This window comes from Callithrix jacchus, chromosome X (genome assembly GCF_049354715.1).
Source record: "Callithrix jacchus isolate 240 chromosome X, calJac240_pri, whole genome shotgun sequence".
NCBI classification, from domain to species: Eukaryota; Metazoa; Chordata; class Mammalia; order Primates; family Cebidae; genus Callithrix; species Callithrix jacchus.
This window is the reverse complement of record NC_133524.1, coordinates 37019872-37037682: the sequence shown is the minus strand read 5'-3', so window position 1 is coordinate 37037682 and position 17811 is coordinate 37019872. Positions and strand designations below refer to the sequence as shown.

The 17811-nt window shown below is 33.0% G+C and overlaps 1 protein-coding gene across 1 annotated transcript in view; it reads right to left on the bottom strand.

Moving 5' to 3' along the window:
• The window catches only part of CFAP47 (cilia and flagella associated protein 47), a 437978-nt gene that overhangs the window by 340494 nt on the left and 79673 nt on the right, over positions 1 to 17811 (bottom strand). The window contains exons 18-20 of the mRNA XM_078364097.1: positions 14545 to 14622; positions 11490 to 11634; positions 10207 to 10301 (exon numbers count right to left, since the gene is read on the bottom strand). Coding sequence (XP_078220223.1) covers positions 10207 to 10301; positions 11490 to 11634; positions 14545 to 14622 — 318 coding nt within the window. The remainder of the gene's footprint in view (positions 1 to 10206; positions 10302 to 11489; positions 11635 to 14544; positions 14623 to 17811) is intronic.

Genomic DNA, 17811 nt, shown 5'->3' with positions numbered 1-17811 from the left:
TAAGATGGTCAACCCTATTACTCTATGATACCTTGGTAAATGTCTAGAGGTGGGAGGTAGAAAACAGGCAAGAATGTGAATATTTTAAATGTGAAAAGGGAAGAATAATAGTACTTCTCACATGTCAAAACCTCCAAGATCATGATAACAAGCATTGATGGGTTCAGAGGTTACATATATCTAGTGCTGTGCTATACTCATAAACTCGGTGCTGACAATCTAAACAGTTTTAAATAAAAGAGCTGGATAATATAAAGTGCATACATCCAGCTCTAGTCATTCAAATTGCCCTAATATACAAAACACTTGGATTTTTATTTTTATTTGACTTTAGCTGGTCATACCACTGCTGATTTCATTTTCTATCATAGAATCTTATGTACAGTCTGTTCTTATAACCAAATTATACAAGCATAAAATAGTGCTCATCTGTTATTTTTCTCAAGGTTTCAATTCTTTTGTCAAAAAAAGCAAGCAATTTATTCCCATGATTATTTATTTCTGCAGTGGCATCAGCATGCAGACATCAAGGAATAAATTAAATAAAGATGTAGTATTTCATGTACAAATACAACCTGTTTTGATATTTCATAGCTAAAGAAAAAAACAACAAAAACTTTGCTTCATCTTATTTCCCTGGAATTTCTTAGTATTTAATCATCAGCAACTAGTTATATTTCATGCCTCATTTCTATTTTTCCATATCTGGTTCATCTGGTTTTTTTTCTTAACTTGATTATTAATGTCATACATATTATAATATTATTTTACTTTAGGCTACTATTTTATTTTAAGGCTTCTTTCATATATTAATAATGTGTACTCATATTTTAAAGTTTCCCAAACTGTCATCTTTATCTGATTGCTGGATGGAGATTTGTTTTTACCAGAAGCTGATGAGACTGGAAATGTGAGCAAATAGGAAAATTATAATGATAGGACTCGTCTTTTCTTTCAGTGTGTGTCACTTAGTTTCTTCCACATCAATAGAAATAAGAAGAAAAAAAGTGTGTGGCCAGGGTTCTGGATAAACTTCCATGTGGATACTGATATCACTCAGAAAATGAGATGAGTAGGGTGCCAGGTATACTACGAGTCTGTCTGGCAGTGACTAAGAGCATGTCTGGAGATGACTATTCACAAAAGACCACTCACCAGAGATTTCACAAGAGGGTAACTGGCAAACTCACACAATACAAAATTCAAAGAAGCAGGTTTTTAAAAATTATTTATTTTATCTATTGTATTGTTTTTGAGATGGAGTCTTACTCTGTAGCTCAGGCTGTAGTGCAGTGGTATGATCTTGGCTCACTGCAGCCTCCACCTCCTGGGTTCAAGCAATTCTCCTGCCTCACCCTCCCTAGTAACTGAGATTACAGGTGTGTACCACTACACCCAACTAATTTTTGTATTTTTAGTAGAGATGGGGTTTCACCATGTTGACCAGGCTAGTCTCGAACTCCTGATCTCAGGCAATCCGCCCCCTTAGGCCTCCCGAAGTGCTAGGATTACAGGTGTGAGCCACCACACCCAGCCAGAAGCAGGCATTTTTAACAGATAAAGACCCCCTAGAAAAATCACCCCAGGGAACACGGCCTCCAGAAAAGATCACTTCTAGACCCACAGCAAGATTCATAGGAAATGCTATTAAAAAAAAAAAAAAAAAAAAAAAAAAAAAAACAAAACAAAAAAAAAACAGTGTTGTTGAGATAGCCATGTTCCCAATAAGAAGAAATCACGAAGAAAAAGGAAGACCGAAAAATATAGAGGACTTACAGAAGTGTAGGGATCCTAGGGGTAGAGAAAAAGGGAAGGGAAGCTAAACGTGAGGGGAATCAGAGCTGACAGGAAAGAGAAGTTATTCACAGGATGCTCCACTTTTGGAGAACAACTGAAATAAAGAGGAATCTGAGTCATGATGAATTGAATCCTGACAGTTACTGGGGCTTGAGCCTTTTCTGTCTGTCTTTGGGACTAGTGCTGGGTTCCAAAGTTAGGGATTATAAGAGTAGAAAGCTGAAATTACAAGATAGGTTTAATACAGGACCAGACTGAGGGCTTTATTTTAAAATGTTTGATGCTGCTTTTGTTGATGATTGTTGGTGACTGTCAATGATAATGACTGTTGGTAATTATCAAGATAATTCAATGTACTCATCTCAGCCTTTAACTGTCTCTTTTAAGTATGAAGCCTTTCTCCTTCCTGAAACACAATTTTTCTAAAACTGTGTGGTGAATTAACAAGGCTGAGGGTTAATCCCTGCCTTCTCTGATTATCAAGTATGTATGGGTGAAAAGTCATACTGGACTTGTCTTCTCTTAACTGACATCTTCACACATAATTTGCATAAAATATGTTTTTATCCAAAGTAGGTCTATAATTACACAGAATGCCAAATTAGGAGGTTCCATGAGTCCTTTGCCCATGGAAGTCTTCTCCCTTCAACAATACTGCAAGATTACAAGGCTTATCTTTTATACAGAAACAAAGTGACACATTGAAAAAAAGACAAGCCCTATCATTATAAAATCACTGAGGTATTCAATGAGGAAGGAAAACTTTGAACGCTTTGTGATGTGTGCTATTTTAAGTGATTTCCCAAATACTGTCATACAAAGACAGGAATACCTCAAATTTAAAAGGATACTCTAATGAAGTCAGATTTCAGGACCGAGTCCAGTGTTGCTAGAGACATGTTTATGAATTGAAAAGGAGTGTCATTCAAATGTTCTTTCCTTTAATCCTTGAGGAATTATCTTCCTGTAAGAATGATTGTAAATCTAGAATAACTATTATGAAAGGTTTACCCAAGGTTCTGCACATCCTTAAATCACAGATCAAGGGTAGCGGGAAAAAAAGGTGAACAATTCTCCCTTATATTCAAAAACTGCAGGAAAAATACAGAGCAGCAAAGGCGAAAGTTGCAAAGAGCTGAAGAGTAACTAAGCCACTGAAAATTAATCAGCCTGTGCCTCAGGGCAAAACCTGGGTCAAAGCAGCAGGAAAAGTAAGAGTGATAATAGGGAAAGATCTATGATAATGATGGTGCTGTCCAAAGCATCTTTCTGTCGTGGAAAAAAAAGTTCTGCATTGTAAAATAGCCACATGTGAATCTACAGAACTTGAAATGTAGGTATTGTGATGAAGAAACAACATTTCTGTTGGACTTAATTTTAATACATTTAAGCTTTAATTCAAATAGCCACACATATGACTACCATATAGGGAAGTACAATTCTATATATTGGCCAAGAAGACATGTTAGTAGACCACAAGAGTGACTTACAGTAAATAAACAAATCCAGTTGAGGATGCCAAATACAACTGCAATTGACTACTAGCACTTCAGGTTGTGCTCAAACCTGGTGCAGTATAGGAAAGGAAGGTCTACAACGAATAATAAATCAATCATGTATTGTTGATTTCACATTTTCCTGCTACATAGGTCAACCGAGAGAACATCAATTTGCTATTTACATTTCGACACACGTATAAAGATAGACAACTTACACCTAGCAATAAATATAGTGGAGGACATCTGAAATAACTGGAAAGTAGATAATCAATTTGCCTTACTGGCACAAATTTATAGAACAAATTCTCAAAGGGTGTGCTGTCTCAGCGGGATTTTATATGTTCTTCTCATTGTTGAAGTGAATTACACTCCAATACACTAAGTAAATCTTCTTTTAAAATAACCAGTTAATGTAGAATGATTCAGGATCCAAGAGAAGTGTGGCACTCCATTGAAATTTAAATATATAAAATTAATTTTAATTTTATAATCAATTTCTAGAATCCTAAACATTTAAAAATACTTAGAACTTTTTAAATTGCTGTTAGTGGACTATTATCTAAATATAATATATAAATGTATCCAATACATTCTCAAAAAAAGTCATGTAAGATACTTAAACTGTATTACAGATTTTTCTAATTTTCAAGATCCTTAAGTAAAATATTTTTATATATGTTTCAATTATATGAAAATATAAAATCACAATATAGACTTATTAGAAAAATATATAAACTTGGCCTTAACATAATTTTAAAAACCAATAAATTACTGCACAAAATTTCGGGTTTTTTTCTTGTCAAAAGAGTGTGTGTGTGTGTGTGTGTGTGTGTGTGTGTGTGTGTCGGCATACTTCTATGAACATGTGAGATATAAACATTATATAGGAGAATGACATAACATCAGAATATTAACTTCTCAGAAAAGTATTGTTTCTTTTTATTTAGACGGTTTTTAAAAATCAGCATCATAAAATACATATTTGAAAAAATAATCATGCAAAGTTTATTTTTAAAATAATCAGCACTCTTCCCTTCGCCATTGCACACATGTGCACACATACACCACCAGACACATACACATCCAGATGTAATGTGGATGTGGATGTGTTGTTTCAGACTTACTTCAACATAGTTAAATAACCTACATAGAATGTCATGAAAGAAGTTGGAATAAATTTAAAGTGATTTAAATAAAATAAATTATGTTCTCTAACTATAAGGGAATTATATCAAAAATCAATAACAAACAAACTAGGTAAATTCACAAGTATGTGGAAATTAAACAAGAGACACCAAATAACTAATAGGTCAAAAATAACTTACGTGAGAATTTGCAAAATATTTTGAAGAGTAAAAATGAAAATAAAACATATCAAAACTTTCGCGATAAATATAAAACAGTAGTTAGAGGAAAGTATGTAGCTGCGATACCTATATTTAAAAAATGAAATATCTCAAATCAATGCCCTAACATTCCACAATTAGAAATAAGAATAGAAGATCAAATCAAACAGAAAAAATATATAATAAAGGATAACATGGAAATGAATGAAATTAAGAATCAAAAATAATACAGCAAATCAGAAATACCAAGTTAGATCTTGAAAATATTATCAAAACAGACTAAACTTTAGATATGCTGACCAAGATAAAAAGAGAGATGGCTCAATATTATAAATCAGGAATGAAAGAATGAACTAAACTATTACCTACCTTACAGAAATAAAAAGAATAACACCATTAATACATGTATGTCAATAAATTAGATAACTTAGATGAAACTTCTCAAGAAGAAATAGAAAATTTTAATAAATATGCGCCTATCACAGCAGATTAAATTCATAACTTTTTATACCTTTAACAGCTGTATTGAGATATATTTCACCAAATGGTACAATTAAATGTTTTTTAGTAAATTTATAGAATTGTTCAACCATCACCACAATTAAGTTTTAGAATGTTTCCATCACCCCCAAGAGCTTCTTTATGCCAGTTTGCCTAACTCCAGGTAACCACTCATCTGCTCTATAGATTGTCTCTCTGGAAATTTCATGGACTCATATGAAATGTATTTTCTTGTATCTAGCTGCTTTCACTTCAAATAACATTTTTGTGGTTTATTTACTGAGCAGCACATATCAGCAATTTGTTCCTTTATACTGCCAAAGAGTATTCTAGCATATGGTTATACCACACTGTGTTTATCCATTTATCAGGTGATAGACATTTGTGTTGTTTCTACTTTTAAGCTATTGTAAATAATGCTGCTATGAGCATTCACATAAAAGTCTTTGTATGGATGTGAATACACATTTCCCTTCTTTTGGAAAGAAATATCCCTCCCTGGGTTGCTATATTCTTAGATATTGTATTCTTTTTGTAGCAATTGTGAATGAAATTGCATTCCTGATCTGGCTCTTGGCTTGGTTGTTGGTTTATAAAACTGCTAGTGATTTTTGGCCTGGTGCAGTGGCTCATGCCTGTAATCCCAGCATTTTGGGAGGCCAAGGCCAGCGGATTACCTGAGGTCACGAGTTCAAGACCAGCCTGGCTAATATGGCAAAACCCCATCTCTACTAAAATAATACACAAAAATTAGCCAGGCATGATGGCACATGCCTGTATTCCCACCTACGCAGGAGGCTGAGGCAGGAAAATTGCTTGAACCAGGGAGGCAGAGGTTGCAGTGAGCTGAGATCATGCCACTGCACTCCAACATGGATGACAGAGTAAGACTCTGTCTCCACCCCACAAAAATGCTAGTGATGTCGTACACTGATTTTGTATCCTGGAGCTTTGCTAAAGTTGTTTATCAGCTTAAGGAGCTTTTGGGCTGAGATTGTGAGGTTTTCTAGAGATAGAATCATGTCGTCTGAAAACAGGGACAATTTGACCTTCTATTTAGATACCCTTTATTTTTTTCTCTTGCCTGACTGCTCTGGCCAGGACTTAAGTTGAATATGAGTGGTAAGAGAGAGCATCCTTGTCTTGTGCTGGTTGTCAAGGGGCATGTTTCCAGCTTTTACTCATTCAGTATGATGTTGGCTGTGGGTCTGTCATAGATGGCTCTTATTATTTTGAGGTATGTCCCTTCAATGCCTACTTTAAAATCAACATATTTTTAAAAAATCTAAGGACCAGATGACTTGAATTATGAAATATAACACCAATTTAAATAATTAATTCAATCATTCACAAATACTGCCAAAATAGAAGTGGAGACACCATTTTGCAATTTATTCTAAGAGGCCAATATTAGCCTGATATTTGAAACAAAGGTATCACAAGAAAAAAAATAAGACTTACAAACTATAGACCAATACTCCTTATAAGTATAGATGCAAAAACCTTCATCAAAATACCAGGGAATTGAATTCAGCAATACATAAAAAGAATTATATCTTATGATCTAGTGAGATTTATTTCACAATGCAAGGTTGGTTTAACATTAAAAACTCAATCAATATAATTAACTATATTAGGAGAATAAAGAACAAAAACATGGCCATTAGGTGGATAATAAAATTAACAAAATCCAGGTCTTTCAAGATAAAAATACTCAACAAACTATAGAAGGGAACTTCCTCAACCTAATAAAGGAAATTTAAAAAAAGAAAACTGTTGTTAAATTTATATTTAAAGGTCTAAAATATATGCTTCCAGGAACAAGACAAAGATGTTTTTCTATTCAACATTGCACTAAAAGTTCTAGAAATTAGATACTAAAAAAGTAAAAGGTATCCAGAATAGAAAGGAAGAATTAAAGCTTTCTCTATTTACAGATAACATATTACTATATATATGGAGAATTCTATCTCACATCAGTCAGAATGGCTATTAATAAGTCAAAAACTAACAGTGCTGGAGAGGTTGTGGAGAAAAAGGAACGCTTATTCACTGTTGGTGGAAGTCTAATTATTAGTGTAACCATTGTGAAAAACAGTGTGGCGATTCCTGTAAGACCTAAAAACAGAACTACCCTTCGACACTGCAATCCCATTACTGGGTAAATACCCAAAGAAGTATAATCATTCTACCATAAAGACACATGAATGCATATTATCACTGCAGCACTATTCACAGTAGCAAAGACATAGACTCAACCTAAATGCCCTTCAATTGTAGACTAGATAAAGAAAATGTGGTACATATACACCATGGAATGCTATGCCACCATAAAAAGAATGAGATCACATCCTTTGTGGGAACATCGGTGGAGTTGGAAGTCATTATACTTATCAAACTAACACAGGAACATAATACCAAATACCACATGTTCTTACTTAGAAGTGGGAACTAAATGATGAGAACACATGGACACATAGAAGGGAACAACACACACTTGAGCCTATGGGATGGTGGGAGGTGGGAGGAGGAAGAGGATCATAAAAAATAACGAATGGTTACTAAGCTTAATACCTGGGTGATGAAAAAATCTGTAAAACATATCCCCATGACTGAGTTTACCTATGTAACAAACCTGCACATGTACCCCCAAACTTAAAAGTTTAAAAAAATAAAATTCTAGGGAATCCATTAACATATTAAAACTAGTAAATGAGTTCGACATGGTTGCAGAATACAATATCAATGCTGAAAATCAATTGCTTTTCTGTACACTTGAAAAGAACAATCGAAAAATGAAATTAAGAAAACAATTCTATGTGGAAATAAATTGAATGAAGAAATAGAAAATTTGTACACTGAAAAATGGTCAATATAACTGATACAACCTTTTTCTAGAGCAATCTGACAATACATATTGAAAGCCCAAAATATGTACATAGATTTGGACCTGTGTATTCAACTTCTAGTAATACACAGTAAAAATGCATAATGTGAAACTAAACATTTGTCTACAGGAACTTTTTAAAAACAGTATTATTAAGAGCCAAAAAAGAGGAGTGTACAATGAAAGGAATTAGTTAAATAACCCTGACATAGCATAGCCATAAGATAATACAATTCATTATCCCTATAAAATTAAATTGTATTTGGAATACTTAAGGACACAGAAAGCCATTCATTGCATTTTAATTGATAGAATCGTACAAAAAATGTAGGTTAAAAATACCTCAAAAAGTATTCTTTGAAAAAAATACAAATGTAGAAATATGAGTACAGAGAAGGAGGAGACAAAGAAATATAGGTATGCCAAAATATCACTTCTGGTCATTATTAAGTATCAGAATTTTAAGAACCATTTTTCTTTCTGCTTTTCTAAGTTCTCCACTTAAATTTGACAATAAACTTTAATAATCAGGAAGATAATATCATTAATATTTAAGATTAAAATATAAGTTGATGCTGATAACATTTGTAAATAGAATATGAAAAAGAGAGTAGCCTTTGAAAAATATTAGAATGCAGCAAAAATAAAAAGATAAACATCCTCTGAAATTATCCAAAGTACATTGTTAATTATGCTGTTTGTCTGAATTAAATAAACAAATTAGAGATTGTATTATTCAATAAATAGTTTGACAATATTTTTATGTACTGCAAATTCTTTGCTGAAAAGATAAAAGGAAAATCTAAATAAAATTTAGTTTCTGATATTTGATAACATAAATGAGGCCAAATAAATATCCTGAAGATGATTTTCTCAAAATCAAATATTTTTCTCTTGATAACCTTGCTGGACTGTTATCTACCTAAATATCACTGTTCATGAATGTGGATGAATAATTACTTCACACCAAATCCATGGAAAATGAACAGTATAACACATCTGAGTACACCTAACCTTATATATAAGAAAAAGGATTTTAATTTGCTTTGATGTCAGAAAAGCAATCTTTACTATTTCCTTTACTATGCTTATCTAAAACTAGAATAGACAAAAGAATGAACTTGTAGCCAATAACATGTCATGTGAATCATATGTGCACAAAACCTATGAAACTTATCTCAACTGAAGTACTGAACATAAAAAAAGCAAAATTAATCTTTATCATTTTCTAATATCTGAACTCATTCTGAAAGTTTATTTTTCTGCCTGAAAGCCAACTAACAGCTTATGTTGTTCCTAAAATAAATTTTAATCTAGTAAAAATAACATTATTAAAATTGGATTATTAAAGATAGTATTTAGTAGCATTCAATACAATTTTGTTGTGTTAAACTAATAGTTACTTTCACTTAATTCTATTCTATATCTATTGAGTAGAATTAATCTAGCTATGTTGAAATATTTAAAAAGAAAGTTTTGACATAAAAATTTTATACTCTGATTCCCACATAGAAGTTTGATTCTTGCTTGGAAGGATACAACAATATGCACTTTCATATGCTCCGTAGAGAGAAGCTCTCTCCTTGGGTACTTCTGTTAGAGAATCTATGCAGCAAAAGCCTACTAAAGCTGGCTCCTGAAACCTGACCAGTGGTATCTCTTCCTTCTGGGCACATTTCAGAATAGGTTTTTGTCTGTTTATTTTTTGTTTTTATATCACTAAATTACAAGGGGTACAATATAAAAGGAGCCAATATCATAGCAACTCCTCTTAAATCTTCACAACATGTCTTTGATAATTTCAGATAGTGGTTCACAGACCTTAAGCCACTCAAATGTAAGTAGAAAGCACCAACTGCCTGGAATATAAGTGATTTTTTTAGCTAGCCTAAACTTTAGTCTCCTTCAAAATGTGTAATATCTTGAATTTTCCACATCGTATGACAAAGACCACACAATCATAGGTCCCCCGTACATGCCCTCTGCTCCTCTTGAGACACTCTGCAGCATGAGCCAAACCCTCCAGTAAACGTTTTACTAAATTAAGGTATACACAGGCATGCTTACAAGTAAGAAACTACCCTCTACAGATAGATCTTGAGTGATCTTTAATAGGTTATTGGTTAGGATTACCCATAATTACAGTAATATGAGGAATAGAAAACAGAAAACTTACTTCTTTGGGAGAATATGATATGCTGCATTCCAGAGATGTATTTTTCTCTATTTCCAAAGAATATATATAAGGACATGCAGGGTTTTTAAATTCCTCTATAAGAGATGAAAACGTACATATGTTCATAACAATCAAAAATCAATTTCTGAAATATTTGTGCAGGGCTATGTGAAGATGCTGGGTAAAGCATTGTTCTAAATACCAAGATTCTAATTAGCAAAATTGATGTATATGCATGGAAGAAATATACATTCAATCAGCAAAACAGTGACAGTAAACTCATTAAAACATAACTCCAAAATTCAAGAAGCATGCTACAGTCATACTCAGATGAATATAAATAGGAATAAACGGCAAGGTCAAGTAATTGACTAAATCTTAGTGCCTGGAATAGCTAGGAGCCTCCCTTTCCAGTGAAAATTGATCAGGGAAGAATCAGATCTCCTTTGATGCCTCAAAGAGTCCGTAAGTAATATAAACGCATATCCATTACCTCACTGATATACTTAACTGTTCACTTTTCGAGGATATGTAAGATGTCTTACTTATTTTTATGGACCCAAACTCTATCTTGCCTGTAATTGGGATTCAACAAATAATTAATGAATAACATATAATTAAACCAATGATCAGGAAACTTTCTGTGAGAATCCAGATAGTAAATATTTTAAGCTTTGTGAGATATACGGTTTCTATCACAGCTATTCAACTCTGCCAGTATAGCATAAAAGCAGCCATAAGCATTATACAAACAAATGGGTCTGTGCATGTTCTAATAAAATCTGATTTATGAAAACAGGTGTTGGGTCGTATTTAGCCCATAGGTCGTATTTTGACAACCCATGGAGTAAACAGATAAAATGCACTTATAAAATTTCATATTTTGTTTAAATCGAATTTAACAGAAAGATACCTAATACATGAGCAAATATATAGAGATAGCTCCCCAAAGACATTTATCTGAAATTATTGGGCAATTAAATGATTCATAATTTTATGTTCATTTAAGGCATATACTTATATATAACATAGTTAACTTACCATATTTAACCCACTAATAAGAATGGTTACATTTCATGTATTACCAAAGTGTTTTGATATTAATGAAGTATTTCTACAAGTAAAACCATGATGAGTTACAGAGTATAAGAAAAACATGCAGTGGTCTTTAAAAACATTTAAGAATAACTTGCACAATGGGATTATTTTTAGAAATTATACCGCAGGGCAACTTAAAACTGTTTTCCTTTTACAATAATATCATTATAGTACAAAACATATACCTGATTTGTCTTTAAGATCCATTGAAAACTCTGGAAAGTCTTTTAGATTAAACTCCACTCTGGCACGTGTCGCACCTTTGTTTTTTACTACAAATGGAATAATCTGCGTACCACCAACATAGGCACCAGTGAAATTAAATACTTCCTAAAATTTTAAAAATATAATTAGAAAATATAATAATACTTTATGAAAATACAAACTAAAACTTGCAATGTTATGTTTATCAGGGAAATTATTAACTGCAAAGCAAACTCTATAAAAAATTAGTCACATTTTCCTTCCTCTTCCCCACCTCCTATATGCCTCCTATACATAATGAGTTAATAAATCTTATTAATTCTTCCCCTTTCTTTACCTCTTCTCCATATTGTAACTGTATGAAATTAGTAAAACATCACTTTTCATTCAGTTTCTAGATTTTTACTTTCTCAAACTCTCCCCTTTATAACGAAGCCATATTTAAACTAATTAAGAATTTGATCACATTACTTCTTGTTTTAAAATTTGATGGTTTCTCATGATCTACAGGACCCTGCCCAAGCTCATTAGCAGGTCTCATAAAGCTCACCACGGCCTTCTGCTGCCTCATGTTCCGGCTTCAACTAGCCCCACTCTCACCCTATCACTTAATATTTCAGCAAGCTGTATGATGGCATTTTCAACCAACATCTGAGCTTCATCCTTCTGTCTTCACCCTTTTGGTGCCCCTTCTGTCAGGAAAGCCCTTCTATAACTTGCAATTGCCTAATAAAATATTACACATACTTCAAAGCCCAGTTGGATAAACCACAATTAATCATGCTGTGCTCAGGACCAATTCTGTTTCTTATATTTACTTACATTATGAAATCACGTAATTCATTGATTTACTTATTTTCTTATATGTCTCTTCTACTGGACCTTATTGTGATTCATTTTTGTATCCCTAGCACCTATCTGACATCTGCCTTAAATAAACAAGGCATTTTTATTAAGTGTATCTGAACTGTAGCTCACAGTCCAGGCATGTGCTTATACCACAACACTCTTTAGAATTACTCCTTGTAGTGGAGTTACTAAAATGCCATGGAGTTTCTTAGTAAAATAATTACATATAACATTTAAAGGCGATTGAGACAACAGCATCCTAATATCGAGGAAAATTTCGTATAAAGGTAGACTGGCTACTATTTGTTTCATTTAAAATGCCAACCCAGTCGTATATGTGAAATTTGTAAAATTCAACATGGAAAAGGAAAATTTGATGTTTTGTATATGTAAAAATAATCACTCTTCTTATCCCATTAAAATGAGCATATATTCAAATAAGCATTGCATATGTGCTCATGTGAACAAAATGTCCTAATTTTTATTAAGGTACATAGTCAATGCCATATCCATTACTGTATAGTTAACAAATGTTTTGCTAAAAATATCTAGTCATGTGTGAATATTATTTTTTAAAGTCAGCTATGTCTAAAATCCTGTGAAATAAGGGCATATTGATAAACTATATTAATGTAACATCCTATAAATTATTCAATTATACCATAACACGTAAAGCATGCCAAAAATGACTTTAGGATGAAAAAAGAAAGTGATAAAAGACTCAAAATTATCTAATATTTTTCAAGGAAGGATACCATAGTAATGGAAAAATAACCACTCTGGATACTATGGAGTTTAATCTCCAGGAATCACACAATCTTGGACAACCTAACTTAGTATTTGTCAGTTTACCTGGATTTATGCCTTCATCATTGAATAAAGAAAGGTTATAAAAGGATAAGTTAAAGCCACACACTGGAATTTTGGTGATGCCATTTAAATGCAGACTAGCAGTGAGCCGCCTACCTGAGGCAGTCAGCTGACCTCTTCATCATCAGTTTCTCCTCCATTTAGCTCCCCACAAGTATGGTGATATGTGTTAACACTACTAGTGGGAGAAAAAAACAAAAGTACAAACAACCCCCAAATAATATGACAACTGCTCCGATGGTGATGTTCCCAGGGCAAAAGATGTTTGTAATGCCTTATAAATGTCACAATGGAGGGGCCCTACTTTGAAGAATCAAAAGTTTCTTTGAATAGGTATGTCTAGATCTAATTCCTAAAAAGCTGGCCAGAACAACAACAAAAAAGTGATGTATGTATTTGTGTGTGCATGTGTGTGTGTGTGCATTTTATCATTTGTAGAACTACGTTTTTTTCAGGGCACATACAGTAATTCAAAAATAAATATGACTCTAGTTCAGAAAATGTAAATCAAGACCACAGTGAGGTATCATTTTATACTCAATGGATTGGGAAAATTTAAATCTGACAATACAACTTACAGAACAATAGAATTTGGAACAATGGAAATCAGAGAGGAAATTTTAAAAATAATCTTGTGAAGTCAAACACACTCATAACTCTGTCTCAATAACTCCATTCCTAGAGAACCTCTTGTACGTGTACCCCAGAAGATATGCATATGAATGTTCACAGCTACAGTGAACCAGTTTTTGTATTTAAAAAAGAAAGCCAAAAATACCTATTGGGATGAATAACTGAATGAGCATGTAAATTATATTTGTCTACAGAAACAACTATTATGCAGTATGACGATGATTAACATACTGTTACACACCATTTAGATGAATGCTGTAAACACAATATTTAAGTAAAAGTAACTCATCAAGGCTACAAATAGTACATCTTTGTTATAAAACTCAAAAACAAACTAAATAATGAACAATGAAAGCATTCATATTTATATTTATGTGGTGTCATTTTAGGCAAGTGATTATCTCTTATAAGGGACAGGATCATAATGAAGATGATTTCAATGGTACTGGTAGTGTTCTGATACTTATGTTCCATGGTAAATTCCTAAACCTTCATTCGATATTCTATTTCATCACTAATATTTATATGACATATATTAATTTTTAACTTTACATATAGTAACTTTTAATTAAAAATCATACATTGGAAAATATTTTAAAACATAAAGGGACTAACTAGAAATACACAACAAATAAAAATCACCACACTCAAGAGTTTCATCACACAAATAAGTAACATACTCACAGGATTGATTTCTACGTCAGCAATTTCAACAGTTCCACTGATCCTAAGGTTGATAGCGTTTGCATGACGAATATCAATCTTATTTAGGAGAAATAAAAAACGTTGTAGAAACCACATTAAAATATAATCTTAAGTCGCTAAAGTATTACCTGACATTTATACAACATTTTTTCATTTAAATAATAGTAACATATTATAAATGCACAAGATTTTTTCTGGTAATTGTCGTCACATTTCCAGTTTTGCAGAATTGATATTTCTAAGAAAAGTGAGTGTATAAATCCTCAGAACCACCATAAATGTGATTAGCTGATGGTTTGTGAATCTGAATGCAGAGTTCTACCTACTTGACTAAACTTTATTGCCACTCCCTGCAGTACAATTTTTATTTATCTAATTTCAAAGCATTATTTAAAATTTTTAGAAAAACAAACAACAGAATGATTGCAGTTCGTATCTTCCCCTAGAAAGATATGAATATGCACAACCATAATAGTAATGATAGCAGCTAAAAATTGCTGTGTATATGGGTCCAGTACAGTGCTAAATACAGTATTTCCTTTTTGGTACTCAACATTCTATTAGATAACGACTGCTAATAATCCTAATTTTAAACTGAGAAAACTGACTCCTGCAGAGGCCAACTATTTTGTCTTTTTCATGAGATCACAAACTTGAAAGCAGCAGCAGCTAAACTAAGGCCTGCCTGAACATTCTATTTCTTCCAAAAAAATTAAGATAGCAAATCAAGAATTTAGTTGTATAATTCCACAAAATAAGAACTATAGAGTATCTGAGCATACAGTTGTTTAAGCAAAATCTCAGAAGTGCAAAAATATAATTCCCTGGAAGTCTTGTCTGTATAAGCACAGGAAAGAGTCAAGGTGTACATTTAAATTTAAATGTATATTATATCTAAGAAAGCAAAGTGAGTGTATTTCACTCTTCCACAGAATCACTGATACTGTTTATATGCAAATAAACTATAAAATATCATTTTTCAGAATTACTGGGGAAATTAATATGCCAACTAGAGAGCCTTATTAAAGTTTCTATAGTCATAATGCTATATGATTGCCACATTTTATTCAGAGTATATAATACATAAAAAACATATTTGACTAAAATCAAGAGAAGCATAACTTAATGATTCAGAGGAAATTGCAAATTGACATGTTCTTCATTAATAAATCTCATACACAAGTCTCAACTCCCTATGGCTGCCTTTTACTCACCTCCCAGTCATTCCTTATTCATCCAAAACTCCTGGATGTCATAGCTTATTTACCACCCTAGACCACTGGTCTCTTGACATTTTCATCTCTAGAGACTTAAACTACACCATAGACAACATTACTCCTCGTAAATGCACAACCTCTGAAATCATAAATTCATTCATCTGTATCATTTTTACAACTCCCTCTCACCCTTGCTTTCTCTCATTTTCAAAGACAACAGTTCCTAGATGTCACATATCACAGAGACTTTCAAACCTGTGATGTGTAATATTCTCCCAATCATCCCCAATTCACCTTTATCCTCTATATTTTCCTTTATTCAATTTCTTTCAACTTTTACCATTCCAACTTCTCAATTATATATTTGGTTCACTTATACACATCTGGACCCATAGAGGGATAGCAGAAAAATCCTCTTTCATCTCTAAGATGAATCATTAGCCTTCAGACCAGTATGTATATGTGGCTGCCTCTCTATTAGACATCTCTACATGAAAATCAAAAAGATGCCTCCTACTCAAGCAAACATTTTCCTCTAACAGGTGTTACTCATACTCTGATCTCTTTCTCTCTAAATGTTGCCACCGTCTGCCTCATTCTTGACTTTCTCATCTTATTTATATGAGACCCCTTTTCAATCACCAATCCCCATGTATTTATCAATTTCTCACCAGTTTGCCTAGATTTCGTCACCAGACTAATAACTCTGCATTCAATCTTTCTGGGCCTAGCTTACTTCTTTATCACCAAAGTGATCTCTAAAAAATGCAAATCTCATTGTGAAATCCCTATAAAAATAAATCCCTCTTAAAATAAAGCCTGGATTTCTTAATGTTGATAAGGCCCTGTATGACCTAAAACTTACACGGGTCATATAAGTACATTTTTTCCCAACCATAGTCCATTCAATAGTATAATCTAGTCGTGCTAATTTTCAAGTTTCTTAAGTCTGCCTCTCAGCTATCTCTCTCACAAGCCTCAACACATGCTAGCCTTGAACAATCTTTCCTCCTCTCCCCCCTCACCCCACTACCATCCTTTCAATCTGGCTTATTCTTAACTTCAGATGTCTTTCAGACATACCTTCATCTAGAAAGCTGTCTCTGATAATTTAAGACAGAGTGGTGTGTCTCTCCTGTGTACTTCCTTAGCCTGCTATATTTCTTCATCATAATACTTATTATAGTATATTTTAATTATTTATTGAGTTATTTGTATTTCCCACCAGATTGTAAGCTCTTTGACATGAAAGACCCTGGTTATCTTGTTAATAATTGAATCCATAACATTTACATGAGATTGGTCCATAATGTGGATGTTGAATGAATAAATAAATGAGTCCCATTATAATATAATGTTAATAAAGGTAAGATTAGAAAAAAAGTATAATTCTCTAAAATATAGTGGGAATTAAGTTTAGTAAAATCTATATTTTTGGTGGCCATATGTTTTATTTTTCCCAGAATATTGTGTTTAAAAGTATTCTACCCAAGTCTTAGATCATATATCACAAAATATAATTTATAAACATTTTCAACACATTTATTTATGAAAATAAGATATTCTTTTTTTTTTCTTTTCTTTTTTTTTATTGCATTTTAGGTTTTGGGGTACATGTGCAGAGCACGCAATACAGTTGCATAGGTACACACAGGGCAGTGTGTTTTGTTTGCTTTCTCCCCTTCACCCACATTTGGTATTTCTCCCCTGGCAATCCCTCCCCACCTCCCCCTCCCACTAGCCCTCCCCTTTTCCCCCTATAGATCCCAGTGTTTAGTACTCCCCTTTCTGTGTCCATGTGTTCTCATTTTTCATCATCCGCCTATGAGTGAGAATATGCGGTGTTTCATTTTCTGTTCTTGTGTCAGTTTGCTGAGAATGATGTTCTCCAGATTCATCCATGTCCCTATAAACGACACGAACTCATCATTTCTGATTGCTGCATAATATTCCATGGTGTATATGTGCCACATTTTCCCAATCCAGTCTATCATTGATGGGCATTTGGGTTGATTCCAGGTCTTTGCTA